Raw genomic sequence first — 21,766 nt, 5'->3', positions numbered from 1 at the left:
TGCAAGAAAAAGCACCTTAAAAGTTTAGAAAATACAATGAAATAGTCCAAAGTACATGGCATCAGCTATTACATAATTTGCAATTTTTTCCAATGACTATAGCAACCATAATGCCAAGACAGAAGTCATAGAAAAATTCATGATGTGATTTTTCCAATAAAAATTTTGGTTGGAAAAAAAATTGGTTGGCATTTAGCAATTGAAAAAAATTCAGAAAACATAAAGGGAAAGAGAAGAAATAATTTTTTAAAATATCTTATTTATTTATTCATGAGAAACAGAGAGAGAGAGAGAGGCAGAGACACAGGCAGAGGGAGAAGCAGGCTCCACGCAGGGAGCCTGACGTGGAAATCGATTGGGGTCTCCAGGATCACGCCCTGGGCTGAAGGTGGTGCTAAATCACTGAGCCACCCAGGCTGCCCAAGAAGAAATTAAAACAATTATTCATTTTGAGTGAATTATCTGATTGATGACCTTCAGCTCGCTTGAAGCAGGTTAAGAGCACTAAGATGAACCTGAAATTTATAGTAGGAAAATATTTCTTAGAAAATAATGCGATGTTAAAAGAAATATGTCAAATCTATTCATCTATCAGTGAAGACAGATTTTTGAGAGTCCTTGAAAATCAAAGAGAAAAATCAGATAGAGGGAGTAGTCTGGGGAAAAATTAAAGGAAAAAAATTGACTTGAGTTTATAAGGCAATTGCTGTAAAAGTGGGCAAACAGAAGGTCGGATCGTTGGAATAATACAGACCAGGGGATGCGAGACGGGGTGAGTGGAACAAATGTCCTTCAGCCTAGATAATAATGTGATGCAACAACCAATTACATGGAATGAGATTGATCCGAAGAAGCAAATTACTTAACAAGAGTTTTTTGAAATTGAATCAACATATATAAAGCTCTACACATGTAATCACAGCAATTTAGAGTTGCTTTGAATGAAAACACATGGTCACACAAGCTTTTTTAACTTGAGTTAAAAATAAAACAGGATAAGCCAAGAGTTTGTGCACACAAGCCATGCAAGTGTTTTGCGCCGAGTGACACTGAGTGCTGGTGAGGAGGGGAAATAACTCTGCGATGCTCCTATCCTGTCAATTCCTTGGCCTGATTCATGCATCTGCATTAAAACTGGCAATTTTACAAAACATTTCAAAGTGAAGCAAGGGCAGGTGCAGGTTTGATGAATGCACAGTTGTACATCGCCAGGCACGATGAGCTGGGGGAGCTTCTAACAGTGACTGATACAGTGGATGCCATGTTGAGTGATTCATCAGTCAGAGAAGGGCCCGTGAATCAGATGTCCATTGACAATTGCCATATTTCAGTCTGCCCTTAGTTTTGTACTTCTTTGTCATATGCAAGTATCAGAGAACTTCTGTTTCTAAATGATTCCCACAGTTAATATGAGACATTTATTCTTTGTCTTGAAAACACGATACTCTGTTTCATTGTTTGTCACATGAAGGAAATGATGAATATTTCAAAGCTATTTGAAGGGAGGAAACATTAAAAATTTGTGTCTTAGAAGTTTTGAAGTTGAAAACTTCTCTTCAGAGGGGAAGAAAATTGAGGAGAGAGAAAGAGGGAGGAAGAGACAAGGAGAGATAATAATTACAGGGTTATACAATGAAACAAAATTTGGAATTATTTAAATGAGACAAATAATTTGAGTGAGTGTGGCAATGGGTTAAACATAACTTGACATAACTTTGGTCTCAAGAACCTTGATTTTTCTGGAAACACACAAAACTCATCATCACATCCTACAGCTGTATCGTCTTTTAATAGTCTCTTGTTTTGTCTTCATCATGGTCATCCACTAATGTTCTTTGTTTTCTCTGCCAAATCAAAGCAATATGGACCAACTCCAAGCCCTCAGCAAGGCCAGAATGTTCACCTTTTACTTTCTGTTCCCTGAAAGCCTGCTTTCCTGGCAGAAGGGGGGAAGGGAAGGTTCTGTGGTTTGGCCCCAATGCAGGCTGAGCAGGAACTCACCACTGCCAAAGTCATGACGCCTAAAGGGCCAGTGTTGGTGATGATGGTGATGACATGTATTTACTGAGCCAGGCACTAAGCCAAAGGTTTTATGGGACATTTCTCCTTTAATGCTCACAGCAGTCCCTGAAGTAGGTGCTGCTATGTGTGAAAGAGGAGAATATTAAATCCTACAGGTTGAGTGACTTCCCCAGGCCTCACAGCTGGGAAGTGGGGGAGTGGGATTTGAGCTCCTGGGGGCTGATGTCAGATCCCATGACTTTATCCACCGTGCCCTGAGATGCCCTGATACTCAATCTCGCTTGCAATGTTAGGATGGTTTACATTTCAAACTCTGACCTGAAGGTACTAGAGTTATTGTGGTTATAGATCAACATGACATTGGTTCTGTGGCTGGGGGTGCAATAACACAAGTTAAGATGCTATAATAATGGAAATGTTATTCTAGTTTTAAAAATAACCTATTTGAAAAAAAAAATAACCTATTTGAAAACCAGTAAGTTGGAATTGCTGGCTGAATAAAGGCCCGCTTTTAGTGAGAGCCATGGCTATGACTTCTCCAAGTTCTAGCCACTGCTGCTCATGACCCCATGGCATGGCTCCTGGTTCAACACACCTTCCTCAAAGTGGTTCAAGGGACAAGAATGGGTGTTTTGTTATGGAAGGACTTTATCGTCAAAGCCTCTAGGGCAAAGAGAATTAAACAGTTTTCTTCACTGCAGGAATTCACAGAGTCTTTAATGTGCTAATATGTATCTCAATTTTCCCAGAAAGACTATACAGATTGCTGAAACTGATTTGAACTTCTAGTGTCTTGTCGGACGTGCTTTCCATGAATCACATTCTAGAGGACTACATCTAGACAGTAACTGATAGCATTTCTTGGTTTGCTCTTGAAGGCAGAGGCCCACCTAAGTAGCCAGGACCATCTCTACAAGTGCCAGGGCCATGTCCTCTCCTGTGCCATGGATGGTGCCCAAGAGCCTTCAGGAGAAGGACCAACATCCCCTGCCTGCTCCTGGATTCTGTGGCAGAGCTGGGCTCCCTTATGGGGCAGTTCTACTGTGTCTGCTGCTACTATAGACACAGTGGGACTTGGTGTTGTCAAAAGTTATAGGTCAGTGCAAAAGGGAAGTTGGGACTGTCCTTCCACTGTCTCTGTGCTGGGAATTATGGGGTGCCCCAGGCTGTTGATCATTTAACAATGAAGAGAATGGGCAGGTCCTTAGCAGGTGGGGAGGAAGGGTGAGGGAGCTGGGAGGTGGCTCATCTCTCCCACTTATAACTCTGCATAAATCCACAAGGTGGCCTTTGTGGGTCCCCACTACTCACACCACAGGTCTGAGAATGGTCATGCCAGTTGTTGTTGACCCCTAGATCCATTTTCCATTCTTCTTTGTCCCACTCTGTTTTCTGTGAGGCTGTCCTGTATGAACCTCATCATCCAGGCTTCCTGGCTGGCTGGGATGGGTTTGGCCAATGAATGGGAGACACCAGCAGGAGACCAAAGGCAGGAGGACAAAGAAGCCTGCCTTCCTTTCCCTGTCCTCTACCCATGTGGGCTTCAGGGGGACAGCTCCCACTAGGGAGCGCTCCTCCAGGCACCAGCTTTCCATGGACTATACTGCCTGGGGGGTGGTGACTGCTTCCCCAACACCACCCCAACTGCTACTCTCTGAATCTATCCCTGGAGAGAAGTCCCTTCCTGAAACTCGTCTTTCCCATCCAGGCCCCTACAGATCCCTGTGCCTCACAGCTTTCAGGGAGAGCTGAAAATCTGGGGATTCTGAAGTCCCCAAAGCCCTACTCTAATTAAGTGGTTAACAAGGCAGTTTGTGAAAACAGGAGACTTGACATACGAATGACATTCTGTGTTATCTCAGGTAGCTCTGAAACCTTTAGAGTGTTTTTTAAAGATGAAACATTCTCAAGCAAATGTTCTCTTTCATCTCCGAGTCCTGGTCTGTGGTAGCCAATGTTCAGAAGGTGAGAATAAGCATCTCCGTTTCTATTTCTATTTCTGACAGTCCCCGGTTCCTCAGCACAAAGGAGCAAACAGTGGAGAAAGAGGGAGCGCTCTTTTGAACACAGATGGACATAAAGCCAGGGTTTAATTAAATCAGCTGCACCCAGAGGCCAGTTTAGGAATCAGCTCCACCCTTCTGCTGCTCAGCTGAATTCCATCCTGGAAACCGCAGAGCAAAACCAGCCCCCGGCTCTGTGATCTTTATCTCTGAAGAGATAAAGAGAAGAGTTGTCCCTTCTCTAACTCAAAACCAATAGAATTCAAAGGAATAGAGATGGAGTTTCTTCTGAGGCAATGTGAAAAGCTGGAAGGGGGAAGGGAGGAGGGGGAAGAAGCAGTTAACTCTTAGGGAACAGGCGAGGCATCTCCGAGGGCCAGACACAGGTGCAGGGAACTACGGATACCCGCCACCCCCAGAAACCCCTGCCTTTGTAGCAGGTCCATGTGAGGTTATGGACAGCTCACATCAGTGGGTAAAGGCATGTGTTTTGACCTGAAAATGTTAAGGAACCCAAGGAAAGAAAGTATATATGAAAAGGATCTGACAAAATGAAAACTCCCACAAAGCCATTGCATTTTTCAACATGCCCCTTGGAGGAAAGAAAGGTACACTGTCTTTGCTTTACGTATGCCACGAGAACCCATGGTTGTCATGTAATCTGAATATCTCATGCATTGTATATTGCTTTTTTTTTTTTAATACAACACTTGGTAAAACAAAAAAACACCCCTTTCCTGGTGAACCATATCTTGACTTTAACTTTTTCAATTCTGGGTGTCCAAGATGAAGGCCATTTTAGGGCTATCAGCACTGAAAGAACTGTAGTATAGACATACTTAACAGAGACCCTCCACATTAGCAGTAAAACATTTCTTCCTATAAAAAAGGACTTCAACGATCTGAATCATATTATCAGGTAAACATTCTTCGAGCACCTCTGTGTCAAGCTCTGGGAAAGGGCTGGGACTACTGATGTGAAAGAAAGACTGTGCTCTGCAGGGATTTATACATAGGATTCCTAATCTGGGGATGACAGCCAACCTGTGCTACAGCCTCCCTGCATCTCCTCTTCCAATATTTGACAACGTCTGGAGACATTTTGACTGTCATATTTTGATGTCACTGGCATCTCGTGGGTAGAGGCCAGGGATGCTGCTGAACATTCTACACCACACAGGACACCCCACACAACAAAGATTTATTGAAACCAAAATGTCAGTGGTGCTGATCTAATGGGGACAGATAGATGAATAGACAGAAACGGAATTAAAGTGACGTAAGGGGCAGTCAGACCTCTATTTAGGTTTTATGGGAATTCCGAGGGAGCCAGTGTTTAACTTTTAAGATAAAGCAACTATTGGCATATTTTTTTAAACCTTGAGTTGTTTTGCTTTGTTGTTGTTTCAACTTTTTGCAAAAGTTGCCTTTACGAACAGTTCCTGATGTCTGAGAACTGCACCCCAAAATCAGGGTTGATTCTGCTGGATCTGGAAGGATGGAATCACTTGATTCAATATCAGTTTCATGGGCAGGAGGGACTATGGCAATTGGTGATGGTGACTGCAGCCCGAGTGGCTAATGTCCCAGTCTCTGTGTCTGCAGTGGTGTTCTCAGCGTCAGAAAGTTCTCATTGGGAATTTATTAAAATAATGAATGTGGGTATTTGTATGTGAGAATCTGTTACCTCCTTTCTCTCCTCCCAAACTTGGCTAGAAAAATCCACTACCAGCATATCGGTCTATGAGCAGGACAGACCACTTGTGACCTAAGTTTGATGGGCAGACACCCCCTTTCCCTGTGGTGCCACTGTTAGTGCTCCACCTGGATCCCCTGAGGTCCCCCTACAGTTAAGACATCCCCCCAGGCTTGAAGCTTTAGCTTGCTTTTGTTCCCAACAGCTCAGCTATGCAGAAGACTGCCTCTGGCTACTCTAGACAAGGTTGCATAGAGAGTGAAGTGCCTACTGGCTGTAGAAAAGGCCAGTTCCTTTGCTTCAGGTCGGGACAACTCTGAGTTGCAATTGATACCCCAGGCTTTCCTGCAGGATCTGTCAAAACTACTCTTTGTCTAAGGCCATACCTTTGCTTGACCTCTTCCCTTCCCCCAGTCTCTCACTGGCCTCCCTGGGGGAGCACTTCCCTAAGAAATCGCTTGCACACAAACCCTCACTTCAAGGTCTGCTTCTGAGGAACCCAGCCTGTACCCTCCCTGAGAATGTATTCGCTGTGGTGGTGGCGTGTATGTGTCCTTGCATGGTTTGTGATGGGTTACACCTTCATCAGTTTCTTTTTTGCACATGTTTGCCCTAGATAGGGAAACATCCACAAGTAATAAAATCTTACATTTTCTTCCAGGGAAGTCAGCTGCTCATCCAGCCTCACTTGGTCTGTCCCAAGAGGAAACGTCCCCTTCTCTCTGTCAGGAGGGACAGGTGGGAACTCCCAGGGCCCCGCGGACTCTGCTATCAGTTCCTCAGTGGCATTGATGACTTTTAGGACTTCTGTGGAGATGTTGCAGAGAGAAACAGCAGAATACTTCTGTTTGATTCAATAACAGAAGGGGACAGAAGACAAGAACAGCACATTAACAATGACATGGAAATTCTATGTCATCATGGTGCTCATCATGAGACTGATCCCATTATAACACACACAAACATCGATGTGCCAAAGGAACAAGAAGCTAAAAAAGTCTGCACAGCAGGAGGGCACCTGGAGGAGGCCTGATTTGACGTGGCCTAGCTTCTGTGACTCACACTGAATCATTTGATTCCTCAGGAGGGAAGAAGGAGACCTCAAGTTGAGGCTACTACATCTTTAGCCCACTATTGGTGGTTTTATACCCACACCTCATTTTCTAGATGGTATTTACTTCCTCAACAGAGCTTCAGTCACAGACTCTGTCAAACTACACCCATGGTGCAGTCCAGTAGGGAGCTTTCTGGACTGGGTGCTAAGAGACCTGGGCTCTAGATCTGGCTCTAGCTTCATTTAGCGATGGGATCTTGACCAAATTACTTTATATTCTGGAACTCAGCTTTGTCATCTGTATAATGAGAGTTTTGGAAGAGTTTCCCTGTAGTGTGTCAGTAGCCCCTGTGTGTTTAGCTCATTCACACCTATTCTCAAGCCCATTCCCCCTTGTTCTGCTCTACCATAGAGGCTGATCAGGAATATACTCCATTTCCCTCCCCCCTTGCAGCCAGAGGCAGTCATGTGACACAGTCGTGACCAGTGAGCCTGACAGGAAAGCCTGCCAAGGGGGCCTCTAGAAAAGCTTTTGTTTCCCTAACCAGGTCAATAGATCCAGCTGATGTTCTCCTTCCCCACTTGCTTCTGCCTTGATCACAGGTGTATAGTTGTGACAAGGGTGAGGACAAATACTGAAATGCTGAGTAAGGTGGCTCAGGAAGACTGAAAGAGCCTGGCCCCAACAGCAGTGGATCAGCTGAACCACTGTGAGTCACCCCCTGTCTCTGAACATCTTGTTACATGAGAAAAATAGTCCCCTACCATTGAAGCCACTATTGGCCAGATTTTCTGTTATTTGCAGCTGAATTTATTCCTCACTGACACAAACTTTTACATTCAGGGCTGAAAATTACAATCAGTCCAGTTCTGGGCCAAGGTCATTGATGGAGAGAGGCTCTGCAACCACAAAAATTTATCTGCATCTTTGAGTTCATCAGAACATAGAACACCAAGCAGTAAGTTGGAGTTCAATGTTTCCTGATAGTAATGGTTTCTATCTAGAATCAGGTTTATTTATCCTATCAAAGGGTTTGTAAATTGGAAGTCCAATATTGCCTATTGCCGACCGAGGGATGTGTATATGTGTGTTTACCATTTACCAGTAAAATGTTTCAAGATAATCTGGAATTGTAATGCTTTTGGAATCTTAGGAGATACCTTTCTCACTCATATTTATCCTGGCCAAAAGATTAATGATGGCTATGGCTTCATTTTGTGAAGTCTGTTCTTCCAGGTAGATTCTACTGCAGGTTTTATCTTGCTAGAGGATATTTTGATACCTTTCCCAATTCACTAAGGAATCAATGTATTTAAGTGACAAGTCAGCGGCTGAATCCAGTCTGGAAGCTGGCTCTGGGCTTCCATGCAGAGACATATGGTCTTGTATCTGTCAACCCTATGTAGGGTTAGGGCACATGTGCTCAGAGGGCTCCCCATCTGGCCTGTCTACTCCACAACAGTTGCTTGACTGACCGAAGAGCCACACTCCTTTTGGTTCAACAGACTTTGCTATAAACCCAAACAATTGGGTCTGGGGTGTCAGGAGAATGAGATGGAAGGATGGTGACACAGACCCAGCAGAATAAGGGCGGTGTCCCTGGAAACAGCCAGGGTCAACTCTTCATGAGAGGAGAAAATTGCAGGGGCTGTCCCCTGCTGTCCAGGATGTTGTGACTTGTTATGGCAGACTGTGAAGATGAATTGGGCTTAAAGGGATTTTGGCACAAAACACTGCCACTGTTTGCTTAAGTTCATTTTAGAAAAGGTGATGTATGTATGAAAGCAGATTTGTCATCCTTAGTATGTAAGTTTGTGTTTAGAAAGTCTGTCCCTTCTTTGGTAAAAGAGGTGTCTTTGTACATTTTTTTGAAAAGAAAAACATATGACTAAAGGATTCAGAAAAAGACCACAGCACAGTAGAAAGGAAAGTATGAAAATTTACATATCTCCAATGAGTACAGGGTTATTAAAGGGTCAAGGTTATTCATGGGAAGGATTTACGAGGTGCTTAAACAGGTACTGTATGTGTCCTGATTCCAACTGAACACATCATATCAAAGTGATAAAGCCAGGCATCCCTGTTGCTTGGCTGTCATTATTCCATCCTATCCACTAATAGGGTTGTTTATTCAACCATAGAGGTTGCAAGCTGGGAGCCAAATATTGCACAGAGGCATGCTTTTTTGACAAGAGTGCCTTCCATGAAACATGCATTTGCCAGTTCTCTGCAATCCCCATACTGTTGATTCTACATATTTTAATAGGGATAATCTATGGTGTGCAGATTCCTCTTTAGGTGCTGGGATAAAGCAGTGGACAATGAATGAGGTCCCTGGCCTCCCGGCATGTCCTTAGTCTTATCCCAGCCACTTGACATATGGACATACTTTCCTGGCCCCCGAAAGCATCTGCATTTGCCACTAAGTCAGAATGTGGCATACCCGGCAGCTGGTCTGAGGAGAGTACCACAGCTTCTCCTGGAAGGTCTTTGATCTTGATAAAACCCTGGAACACTTCAGAAGCTAACTAGCCACCATCTGGAGGAAGTGGCAAAAAAAAAAAAAAAAAAGTATATGAAAACTGGACAAGATCTTTGGCTGGTGAGCCAGTTGGCAGGAGTATTCCCTCCAGTCTGACGGTGAGCCCTCCAAGGGAACTACCATTGGAATCCACCAGCCTCTGCAGGGAATCAGGGCTTTGCTCCTTGCCCACTACCGAGGACTGGGCTGTCTGCTTGGACACGGGGATGGCAGTGAACAGTGCACCTACTGGAAGTGAAGATTCCTGAGGTTTAATTAGCTGAATGACAGGAGCAGGGCTTCAAACCCCCCTGTTCCTTAGTTTACTCACTGATCCAATAAAGGAAGTCAGAAGATTTGTTAGAGGGCTGACACCGACTTGTTACGTAAATGTCCTGCTCCCTGCCCAGTCTAGATTTAAAAGTAGAAAGCACCTTGCACAATTATGTTAAATAAAGCTATATTTAGCACTGGACAGGGTTTTGTTCAGATGAAAAGCTGGTGTGGATTGGGGTGCTGGCAGGAAGCCCTGTGTGTGGGAGAAGTGAATAGCTAAAGGATCCTTCTGCTTTACTGCTTAAAGCCCCAGAGAGCTGAGCTGAATGGCATAAACCAAGCATAATTTGAGAGCCCAAAGATAGCTATTATGGTAGCTGATGGTACTCCAGATAGTAATTATAAGATGGATCCAATGTGATGGTTTCATGAGATCAAAAAAGGGAGAGGTAAAAGTGTGGACATTAGCAGACAGCATAGGGCGACAAAAGATCAGGAAAGTTGGCCTCAAGGACATTTAAGGCCAAGGGCTCCACAGATGATGGGATTGAAATGGCCATGTAGTAACAAATTCAACCTTCTAGTGATCAAAGAAATACAAATTAAATGACAAATTTCATTAAGTGCCAGATATCCGCACGATTCTCTTTCTAAACGCTTGGTGTGCGCCAACATGACCTGGCGCAGCTGGAGCATGGCTTTAAGGGGTTGATTTACCATGGGTTCTGTTTGCTCTGATGCACTCACATGCCTCAGTCTCCCTACCACTGATGGTTACTGCCAAGAGCCCAAGTGTCCACTTCTAGAGTTCAGCCTGTGTCACAGCCCCACGTGGAACATCAAATCCTAACGCTGGCTTCACTACCTCTGGGACTGACACAAACAGTCCACATTCAGGGTACAGAAAGTGATAAGAGCACTCCAGTTTCCTCGATCATTCGCCAGAGGCAACAAAATAAGCAACCTCAACAAAGACTCATGTTTCCTGCCTGCCTGTAAGAAATGGCAGGGCCAAAAAAAAAAAAAAAAAAAAGAAATGGCAGGGCCAAAGCAGACCTTTCAGAAGGTTATGTACCACTCCAAGGCTGGAGTCCCGCCATGGTGGCCATTTCAAGGGACCCAAGACTTGTAGACTTGCAGAAGAACAGGGCTGCACCCAAATCACAAACCCCAGCTGTAGCAACCTCTTCTCTCTAGAGACTGCAGAGAGAGGGAAGACTTCTTTACTTTTTGTCTCTCTCCTCTCCAGCTTCAGCATCAGTGATTTCTCTATCCTGTCCCCATGCACTCCCTCTTCATATAAAACATGTTGCCAGAACACACTCCTCTTCCATTTACTCCTCCTTATAAACAGTTTCCCAAAGACATGTAGAATGCAAGGTGTTGCCAGGGGGAGATTCTGAGTCTATAGAGTTCTAAAGAAAAGACAGTTTCCATCCTAAATGCTAGGTATACTTGCTTATTAGCAATCCTTGCAAACTCTCCTGAGATTTTTCTCTGGCATCATCATTCATATCAAAGCTTTGTGTTGGCCAAAGAAATGCAGACTCATTTCAAGCTGGAATAGACAGGAATGCTCCTTACCAGAATATTCCAAGCTTGCCAACATGTGAACAGCAGGAGCACGTGAAATGCCTGGCTTCACAGAGGGGGAATGCTTTGGATGCCAGAGGGCTGATCCCAGCCTTGGTTCCCCCCAGGCACAGGCATGCGTCTGCCTGACTCAGGTAGGCCAAAACAGATCCCATGTCTGGCTGTGTGTGATGAACAGAGCTGTGACAGAGGCCTAGGGTGTCTACTAATTTGACTTGATATAAGTCTTGGTATGATCTCATTTAATACAATGTGGGGGGAAAAAGAGCTTTGAGGGTTAAATGATGTGTGCAGGTATCTGGGGCAGAAGAGCAATTTTTCTAGCCCTACCTTGGGAAATGTTCCGTCGCCTATTAACATGAGTAGAAAAGCTAAACAGGTAAAAGCTGAAGGGACATCGGCACTAGGGTTTTTGTGAGATACAGAAGCAGGTAGTATGCTTTGAGGCCCATGGGTCAATCCCTGAAACAGGAGTGGGCAGTGTGGTGAGGGGACTCTTACTCTGGCAGGGTCTTGCCTTGCCAGGTCTTACCCTGGCTTCCTGTCCACTAGGTTCGGCAGGCATGGAGCCTATGGATCATCATTCTTTTAGGAGCCTATAAAAATGTTTTAATCTCTTTTAAAATCGGAAGATAAAAAAGAACAGGAACATGTTTTAATACATAATATTGATATATTAATCTTTATACCAACACAGCTGTGAAATCTGATCTGTAAGTGTGTTTTATAGAGGCAAGGGCCCATATGAAAAGGGCTTGGGCACAGGGAAGTCATAAGTTGGCTCTGAAGTGGCTGCACCAGAGACCCCGTGAGAAGGCATGTGGACAGCAGCGTGCTAGTGGGGCCTGTCCTCTGGGGGCATCACTGTCCTCCCTAGACATTCATGAAGGCCCCAAGCAGGTCCCTCTAGGAGTTCTGTTAATGCACACTTGGGAAAACCCTCTGTAGCTTCTCACAACTGATGAAGGGAAACAATGGGTATGGGTGCTGTGGTCTTGTGGCTTCCTCTGAGCACTGATGCTAATGTGACCTCCTCATTGCACACCCCAGACCATGAGGCTTGGGAAATTCTGGTTATACTGTCTGTGACACTTTGGGTAAATGATTTAACCTCTCTGAGCGTCCGCTGTGAAGTGAAAGAGAGAACACCATCTAGCTCAAAAGGCTTTTGAAATTAAATTAGACAGAATGTGTCAAGTGTCCACACAGTGCCTGTGTGGGTTGGCCCCTGCTGAACAATGCCTCCCCATCTGCCCCACTGCCTCTAGGCGTATCTGTTACTGCTAATGGCCCTGTGACTTAGATGGCTTCCATTATATACTATGCTCTCAAAACATCTTTCCTTGGCTACCTGGTGTTTTGAAGAATGCTTCTTACTGTTCTTTATGGAAAAAAGTTAAACTTTGCTGCTCTTCATTTCCCAGTTTTTTTCTTGCCAACTCAGAATATTTTAAAAAAGAGAAAAAAAGCCACTATGATCTAGTATTGCCGACCACCACCATAATTCATAAAGAAGGGATGACTTGACATCAAAAAAGGAGAATGTAGTATCTAAACATAGAATGGTCTGTCCTAAGAAACAGCAGCAGGCAATCTGACATGGACACTCAGACTGTCCTCCCACTCCCACCACCAGGCCCACACACACATACCCTGGACCCTGTATTCCCCTTTGACTGGGAGCAGAGTGAACCATGTGTATTGATATTTAATAAAAACAAGGGATGTCATTGCCTAGTTGGGAAACTGAACGTATCAGGCCCTCAAACATCACCTGCTATTTTCCATCATCACTAATTTAATGCAAGACTTCTGGAAGAGTCTACTCTGTGCCAGTGCCCTGCCGGGGACGTAGGGGTGTGAGCCACGGTCCCTGTCCTCAGAGAGCAGAGAGGGGAGAGGGTCATAACGACCAAGAGCAGGTAGCAGAAGACAGGCCCTACCCTGCACTGTGAACAATAGGCTGCAGATCTGCGGGGACCCCAGCAGTACGTGACTTTGGGGTTGGTCCAAAAGCACAAGAAAGAAGTAAGGAACAGTGAAGATGAGGAGGATCCTCTGGACAGCAGTCTTGGAGGTGTGGTGACATGGAGACCAGCACTGTAGCCTGGGATTTGCTGAGGATGACAAACTGGAGAAGGGAGATGGGGACCAGGCAGTGACCTGAACACCAACCTCAGGAGTTTGAGTTTTGTGCTCCCAGCTATCAGGTGCCACCGAAGGCTCTTGCTGCTGTTGTTCTCAAGAGCTGGCATTTCCGGAGCACCTCCTGGGTGCCAGGCTCTGGGATGAGCACTTTATTGGCCTTGCCTCCCTGACTCTCTTGGCCCTCTGATGCACGTACTATGATCACATCTCACAAACGAGGAGCTGAGCCTCAGGGATGGGTTTGCTCTGAGGCTTTGCACCCAGATCTGCCCGATTTTGAAGCTCAGGTTCCTCACATGCTCAGCAAGAGGCTTAAGATTTAGGAAGCCTGTTCTGACTTCCAGAGGAGGAACAGATTTAGGGCTGGGGAGAATTCAAGGCAGAGAAAAGTGTTGGAAACTACTACTGCGGCTCGAATTCAAGGTCACCGGGGCCTGGGGTGGGGCAGCTGCCAGGGAGCCCAAGGATGAAGAGTAGTTTTCTGGAAAGAGAGCTGAGAGCATGCTGTGGCTGCAGAGTGGGTAGGGAGACAGCAGGATGGGCTGTAATCCCAGCCGGGTGAGCTTAATGAACCCAGTGAGCTGGCACAAATAGATGCCAGTAAGGTTTCAACGCCAGCAGAGCAAGAAGGGTTCACCGGACTCTCGGAATAAGGGAAAATATAATATTTCAAAGCTCTTTCTGACAACCCAAGAGACTATGATTACCAATGGCCAGGATGGAATAAGCTCCAGGTTATCCATGTAGTCTTTCTTTTGAATCTATCATTCTGCTATCAAGTCTCCTGAGACGCAACCTTCATAGTTGGGTAAAAAGGAGAATATGGTAAAAGTGTGGGACCCTCCAGTTCTCCTTTCAGCGTTGTGACAAATGAACGTTCTTCAGGGGGCTAATGAGAGACCGCCGGACATCCCAGATAACCCAAGGAAGAACTTTCCCAGGGCTCTTCTAAGGACCTATTTTAATGCCAGGGAGTGGTTCTCATGCAGTGTAGAAAAGCCCCTCAAGGAGCTCAAGTTACATAAAAGTCGCATGGTGCCCCACCTTCTCCCCTGCTGACCATTGCTCCCAAGACCTCTCTAGGTGTGAAGAGAAGAAGAAAGAAGACAGCCAACTCAGAGCTAATGTGGGTCCACCTGGTACCATTAGGACTCCAGGCTTCTATTACATTTAACCCTCACAACAACCTGACATGGTTGTTGATTTAATTCCCTCCTTAGAGTTGAAGAAACCATGGCTCAATGAAGAAGATGCAGAGCTGGGATCTGAGCCCAGAGACTTTGGTCTTCAAAGCCCACGCTCCTTCCCACCTGTCACACCATCTCCTCCACACATAATTCCTAGGACCCAGTGGTTTGTAGGAAGTGATTGTGGAATTGAATTGTATTGAGTAATCAGATCAGTGAACACTAGGTCAGCGAGAGAAGGGCCGCATATGGGGGAACCCTCAGGTCATTCCGCAGCTTCTACCAGTTGACATTGATCTGAATGAGATACTTGATTTGGCGACACCATCCACCAAGTCACACTATAGAGCTTGAGGTCTCCCCAGTGATGAACTCTGGGTTTGAGTCCTACTGAACCTGCTTAGGACTGAGCTACCAAGGACACTCAGTGAAAAGGGATGTGGTTTATAAGGAAATCTGCTCTAAGTGTGGCCCAGACTTCACGGTTTCCTTACTTTTCTGTCTCATATTACAGATGCTGTCTTGCCTTTATGAAACGCTTCCATCAAACTACCAGAGAGAGCAAGGAAATTTGTCCAAATGCCCTGATTTCATGTATTTTTTTTCCCTTTTCAAAGGAAAGAAAAGAAACTCCATATGTCCTTTTAAATAGTTGACAGAAATCTGCTAGAAAAATTCAATGCAAATATGTTTCAGCTCTCATAAAACATAAGGCACTTCTGACGATGCCTCTACAACCCATCGAAATACATTCTCCATGAACAGACCCCTGTCCCTGAAGTGACTTGATGAAAGAGGGTGACACAGAATTGTGTCATTTGAACATATGTAATAAAATGACACTATGAACCATAACAGAGATTAGAGGAATGTTTAGGTTGTTAAGTCATCCAGGTTTTGATGGTCAGGGCTATTTATGAAAGAAATAAGATTTCCTATCTTAATGGTGATGACAGAAATGAATTTTTGAAAATGTGCTATTTGTAGTTTCATTCCAGAATTAAACTCCCTGGTCTATATGTTTTCCTGAGGTCATTTTCTTGTTTGGTGTCAGCCACCTGACGCTTAGTGAAAGTCACTTCTGGATGGGCGAGGATGACAGAGGAGGGGGATGCGGGGGTGGTTACCTTTGACCAAACCTGCCCTGGTAGGTGTACTGCAGGCAGGACTTCCTTTCCCAGCAGAGGGGGTAATATTTTTTGCTTTTGCATACTGATTGGCTGTTCCTCAGAGAAACAGTTCCCGATACTGATTGAGTGCCTGCCTTCAGCTCAGGTCATGATCCTGGGGTCCAGGGATCGATCGAGTCCCACATCGGGTCCCCGCAGGGAGCTTGCTTCTCCCTCTGCCTGTGTCTCTGCCTCTCTCTCTCTGTGTCTCTCATGAATAAATAAATAAAATATATATATTTTTTAAAGGAAATGTTTGCCCACTGCTGGCAGTAACTGGCGTTTGCCTGGGAACATGCTTGCTTCTTCAGAAGCCCAGTGAGACATGGAGCCACCTTCCACGTTCGCTGGGAAAGGAGGTGGCACATGGGAGCCTGAATGATCTTGGTGAATGAAAGGTTCTCCTTGTCACTTCTCTCCTGACACCTTTCCAGGTCTCCTAGGTCTTCCAGGCAGGTAACTCTTTCTCTTTTCCCTGCTGTATTGCAGCTCTTGGAATAGTTCAACAATTATTTGTTTAATAAATGGCAAATGAACAGGGATTTCACTCTCCAGAGCTTGTACAGCCACCTCTCACAAGGGATGCTGGCACGTCTTTATTGTCTCCTGTATGTACTGTCTGGCCCGCACACATCTATGAATATTTGTTCCAACACCATTTATTAAGAAGTTTCTTTTTCAACTAGGGGTGAGAGGTAGGTGGGAATCATGAAATAACTCATGAGTTAAATATTAATATATTCCAGGTACTTCTGGGCTATTACATTATATCTTGTATCACTCTTTCACAAATTTAACTACTGTGTCTTTAAAGCATACTGTAATATCTTAATACAGGCGTCCTCTTCACTCCTATTTTAGTTTTTGTAAATGTTTCTAAGTTATTCTTGACTTTTTTCCTATTAGATTTTCTTTCTTTTGAGAAGCTAAAAAATGCCTGGTTCAGATTTTGATTTGACTTACTTTAGGCTTCCACCTTAATTTTGGGAAGAATTCACCTTTACGTTATCTTTTCTTCTATCAGACTGCTAGGTTTCCTGGAGAATTGCAGTTTTCTTAAGTTTTAATGTTATATTTTTTGGTTTCTACTGTGGATAGAATTTATTTCCATTTTATCTGCTCTCTCCAACTCCCAAACTTGGTTTGAGATACATCTGCAAATTTCATTGCAAATTAATGGCTAAACTAGAAGCTCCTGTTATGAGGAATTCTAATGTAAATCCTAGAATTGACACTTGAGCTGTACTGTGTAATTATGTCGAACGATGTGGATTTATGGATATATCTGCTACTAACAGAACTTTTCTTCAAATAGAGTGGATTTTTACTTTGCATTTATTTGTGTTCAAGGTTGCTGTAGTCTTTTGCAGGCTCTTTATGTCTCAGGTAAATGTACACGATCTCTGATCTTATTATGGAGGCCTTCCTTGCTGTGCAGGGATCCTTTGTATTTGTCCACATAGTTTCCTTTCCCATAATATGCAAGAACTATTTCAAACCCTCTCTACAATCTCAAAACTTCAATTCCACTACTCCTTCACCTTCGGAAGACAGACTTGCCTTCTAGGTCAGAGAGCAGATGGTGCGTCTGGGTGGAATACAGAACATAAAACAAAACCTCTACAACTTCCCGACATCAAATCTACCCACTTACTTGTATCTGGACCAAATCTGTCTGCTATTTCATTGTTGATGCCCTCATCTGTTTTCTGGACCTCATTCTCTCCATTTCCTCAAGAGTCTCTTATTGTTGGACGTTTTGGTCATTGTTTCCCTACAAGAATAATGCAATGCTTGGTGGATGGCAATGATATACCCTGTGCTGCTTGTTCAGTTTTTCCATAGGATAGAGGATGGAAAGTACAATTGCTGGATCAAAGGGTATGCCCACTTTGATTGCTAGGAGTTACCCAGTTACCAGGGTGCTAACATTTGCTCCTACTGTTTTATGAGCATTAGACTGCCTCTTTCCTTGAACTCTTACCAACACTGGTTATGGTTCTTTTAATCATCCAATTGGTTAGGCAAAGTGACATTTCCTCGTGTCAATTTGCATCTTTGTTGCTCGTCTAAACAAACGATGAACCTTGTCCCGTTCTTGGCTGTCTTCCCAGTGTCTCACTGTACATTTGTTGAATGGGAAAGATGAATGTGCAAACCATACTCTAAATTCTAGGCTATATGTTGAATTAAATATGGTTGAAATGCAGTTTAAGTTAAATATTTTTTTCACATGCATATTGGTCATTTACTTTTTTTTTTTTTTTTTTTGGTGAATTACCTGCTTATGTGCATTGCCCTTTTATCCATTAGCATTATGAGGCTAAGTAATTCTTTGCCCAACATATATTTAAGCAGTATGTCCTCCCAATTATTGTTTGCTTTTTAATTTTATGGCTTTTGAAAAATCAATGTCTCCCCCCACCCCGATTTATTGAGATATAATTAAGACACAATATTGTATAAATTTAAGGTGCATAACATGATGATTTGATACATATATATTGTGAAAGGATTACCATAATAGGGTTAGTTAATACCTCAATCATCTCATATAATCACATTTTTTTTGGTGTGTAGTGAGCATATTTAAGATTTATTTACTTAGCAACTTTCAGGTATATAAATATAGTGTTGTTATAGCTATAGTCGCCATGCTGTATGATCCCCAGAACTTATTCATCTTATAATTGGAAATTTATATTCTTTGACCAACATTTCCTCATTTTATCCATCCCACAGACCCTGGCAACCACCATTCGACTCTCTGTTTCTATGGGTCCAGCTTCTTTAGATTTTACATATGAGACCATATAGTATTTGTCTTTCTCTGACTTATTTCACTCAGCATAACACTCTCAAGGTCCTTTCATGTCACAAATGGCAAGATTTCCTTATTCCTCATGGCTGAGTACTCCATTGTACATATATGTCACATCTTCATTACCCATTCATATCTGTAGATGCATATTTAGATTGTTTCCATATCTTGGTTACTGGATAATGCTGCCATGAAGTTAGGAGTAGATATCTCTTCCAGATACTGATTTCATTTCTTTTGGATATATGCCCAGATATTACTGGATATTATTGGACCATATGGTAATTGAACTCCCATATTGTTTACCAGTGGCTGTACATTGGTATATTCCCACCAACTGTGTACACAAGGGTTCCCTTTTTTCCATATCCTTTCCAACACTTGTTTTCCCTTATCTTTTTGGTGGCAACCATTCCAACAGGTGTGGGGTGATATCTCATTGTGGTTTTGATTTGCATTTCCTTGATGGATTAGTGATATTAAGCATTCTTTTCATGTACCTACCTATTGGTTATTTGTCTTCTTTGGAAAAATGTCTATTGAGGTCCTCTACCACTTTTAAATTAGGTTGTTTACTTTTTTGCTATTGAATTGTAGAAGGTCCTTATATATTTTGGATATTAACCCTTATCATATATATGGCTCGCAAGTATTTTCTCTCATTCTGTAGGTTGCTTTTTCATTTCACTGAATTTTTTTTTTTTTTTTTTTTGCTATGCAGGAGCTTTTCAGTTTGAGGTAAGTTCCACTTATTCATTTCACATATTATTTTGTTACTTGTGCTTTTGATGTCATATCCAAAAAATCATTGCCAATACCAATGTTGAGAAGATTTTCCCCTATATATATTGAGGAGTTTTAGAGTTTCAGTCTTTAACTCATTTTGAGGTAATTTTTGTGAGTAGTGTAAGATAGGGGTCCAGTTTCATTCTTCTGTATGAGATTATCCAGTTCTCCCATATTATTGAAGAGATTATCCTTTTACCATTAAGTATTCCCAATTGAATATATAAGGGTTTATTTCTGGGCTCTTGATTCTGTTTCATTGATCTATATGTCTCTGTTTATTCTAGTACCATACTATTTTTACATCTATGACTTTGAAGCATAGTTTGAAATCAGGAAGTGCAAAGCCTCCAGCTTTGTTCTTCTTTCTCAGGATTGCTTGGGCTATTTGGGAATCATATGTGGTTTCATACAAATTTTAGGATTGTTTTTTTCTATTTCTGTGAAAAATGCCATTGGAATTTTGATAAAATTTTGATAGGAATTACACTGATTCTAGAGGTGGATTTGGATAGTATGAATATTTTAACAACATTAATTTTTCTGATCCATGAATGTGGGGTGTTTCCCCATTTGTTTGTGTCTTCTTCAGTTTTTTTCATCAAAGTCTTATAATTTTCAGAGTACAGATATTTTACTTCCTTGGTTAAATGTATTCCTAGGTATTTTGTTGTATTTTTATGCTAATATGAATGGGATTTTTTTTATTTTACAGATATTTCTTTGTTAGTGTATAAAACACAACTGATTTCTGTATGTTGATTTTGTACCCTACAAATTTACTATATTTGTTGATTAGCTCTAACAGTTTTTTGGTGGAGTCTTCAGGATTTTCTCTATATAAAATTATATTTCCTGCAAACAATGACAATTTTACTTCTTCCTTTCCAAATTGGATGCATTTTGTTTCTTTTTCCTGTCTGAATATTCTGGATAGGACTTGCTGTCTATGATGAAGAGGCATGGTGAGAGTGGGCACTCTTGCAAAAGAGGAAAAGTTTTCAGTCTCTCACCATTGAGTATGATGTTAGCTGTGGGCTTGTCATCTCTGACATCTCTGTTAAGGTATGTTCCTTCTATACACAATTTGTTGAGAGTTTTTTATTATTAGAGGGTGTTGAATTTGGTCAAATGCTTTTTCTGCATCTATTGAGAGGATCATAATTATATTTTTCCTTCATTATATTAATGTAATATATTATATTTATTGATGTGTATATATTGGACCATCTTTGCATCCTAGGGATAAATCTCACTTGATCATGGTGTATGATTCTTTAATGTGTTGTTGAATTCAGTTTGCTGATATTTTGTTGAGAATATTTGCATCTATATTCATTAGGGATATTGGCCTGTAGTTGATAGTGTCCTTATGTAAGGGTAATTCTGACCTCATAAAGTGAGTTTGGGAGTATTCCCTCCTCTTCAACTTTTTGGAAGAGTTTAAGAAGGATTGGCATTAATTCTTTAAATGTTTGGTAGAATGAACCACTATACCATCTGGTCCTGGGCTTTTCTGTGCTGAGAGGTTTTTGTTTACTGATTCAGTCTTATTCATTATTAGCCTATTCAGATTTTCTATTCCTTCAAGATCAGTTTTGGTAGGTTGTATATTTCTATGAATTTATCCATTTATTCTAGGTTATCCAATTTGTTGGCATACAATTTTTCATACTATTCTCTTTGTGATATTAGTTGCAATGTCTCCTCTTTCATTTCTGATTTTATTTATTTAAATCTTTTCTCCTTTTTCCTAGTCTAGCTAAGGTTTTTCAATTTTATTTTTTCCCCCATACCAGTTCTAGTTTCATTGATCTTTTTTTATTGTTTTTCTGGTCTTTATTTCATTTATTTCTGCTCTTTTCTTCTGCTAACTTTGGGCTTTGTTTGTTCTTTTTTTCTAGTTTCTTGAGGCGTACAGTTGGGTTGTTTATTGAGATCTTTCTTTTTTTCATAATGTAGGCATTTATCGCTATAAACTTCTGTCTTAGAATTGTTTTTGCTGCAACCCATAAGTTGTGGTATTTTGTTTCCATTTTCATTTGTTTGAAAGTTTTTTATTGCCCTTTTTATTTATTTTTAAATATTTTATTTTATTTTATTTTATTTGAGAGAGACCAAGAGAAAGCATAAGCAGGGGTGAGGAGGCACAAAGGGAGAGGGAGAAGCAGACTCCTTGCCCAGCATGGAGCCTGATGTAGGACTGAATCCCAGGACGGGATTAGAACCTGAGCCAAAAGCAGATGACTGACTAAGCCACCGACCAAGCCACTCCTGATTTCTTTTTTGACCCACTGATTTTTTTTAGGAGTGTGTTGTATAATTACCATATAGTTGTGAATTTTCCAGTTTTCCTCCAATTATTTTTTTTAATTTTTTAATTTATTTATGATAGTCACACACTGAGAGAGAGAGAGAGGGGCAGAGACACAGGCAGAGGGAGAAGCAGGCTCCATGCACCGAGAGCCTGACGTGGGATTCGATCCCGG

At 42.3% G+C, this 21,766-nt stretch overlaps 2 protein-coding genes across 9 annotated transcripts in view; one reads left to right on the top strand and one right to left on the bottom strand.

The window, feature by feature from the left end:
- LOC112668725 (collagen alpha-1(XI) chain-like) overlaps window positions 1-9,660 on the top strand; it is a 57,169-nt gene extending 47,509 nt beyond the window's left edge. The window contains exon 4 of the mRNA XM_049100132.1: window positions 6,383-9,660. The gene's annotated coding sequence lies outside the window, so the exon portion shown is untranslated. The remainder of the gene's footprint in view (window positions 1-6,382) is intronic.
- LOC112668723 (myosin VIIA and Rab interacting protein) overlaps window positions 1-21,766 on the bottom strand; it is a 368,414-nt gene that overhangs the window by 14,515 nt on the left and 332,133 nt on the right. For 5 of the 8 annotated variants that reach the window (XM_025461205.3, XM_049100127.1, XM_025461204.3 and 2 more), the window contains one exon: window positions 6,371-6,565. The exons of 2 other annotated variants lie outside the window; for them this stretch is intronic. In XM_025461205.3, the coding sequence (XP_025316990.1) occupies window positions 6,371-6,565 (195 nt within the window). Of the gene's footprint in view, window positions 1-239; window positions 1,555-6,370; window positions 6,566-21,766 lie in introns of those variants that run through there. One more of the 8 variants, XM_035704867.2, reaches the window with a different exon arrangement.

The sequence above is a fragment of the Canis lupus genome, chromosome 23, assembly GCF_003254725.2.
Source record: "Canis lupus dingo isolate Sandy chromosome 23, ASM325472v2, whole genome shotgun sequence".
Lineage (NCBI taxonomy): Eukaryota > Metazoa > Chordata > Mammalia > Carnivora > Canidae > Canis > Canis lupus.
The sequence above is the reverse complement of the archived record's forward strand: the minus strand, read 5'-3'. Positions and strand labels throughout refer to the sequence as shown.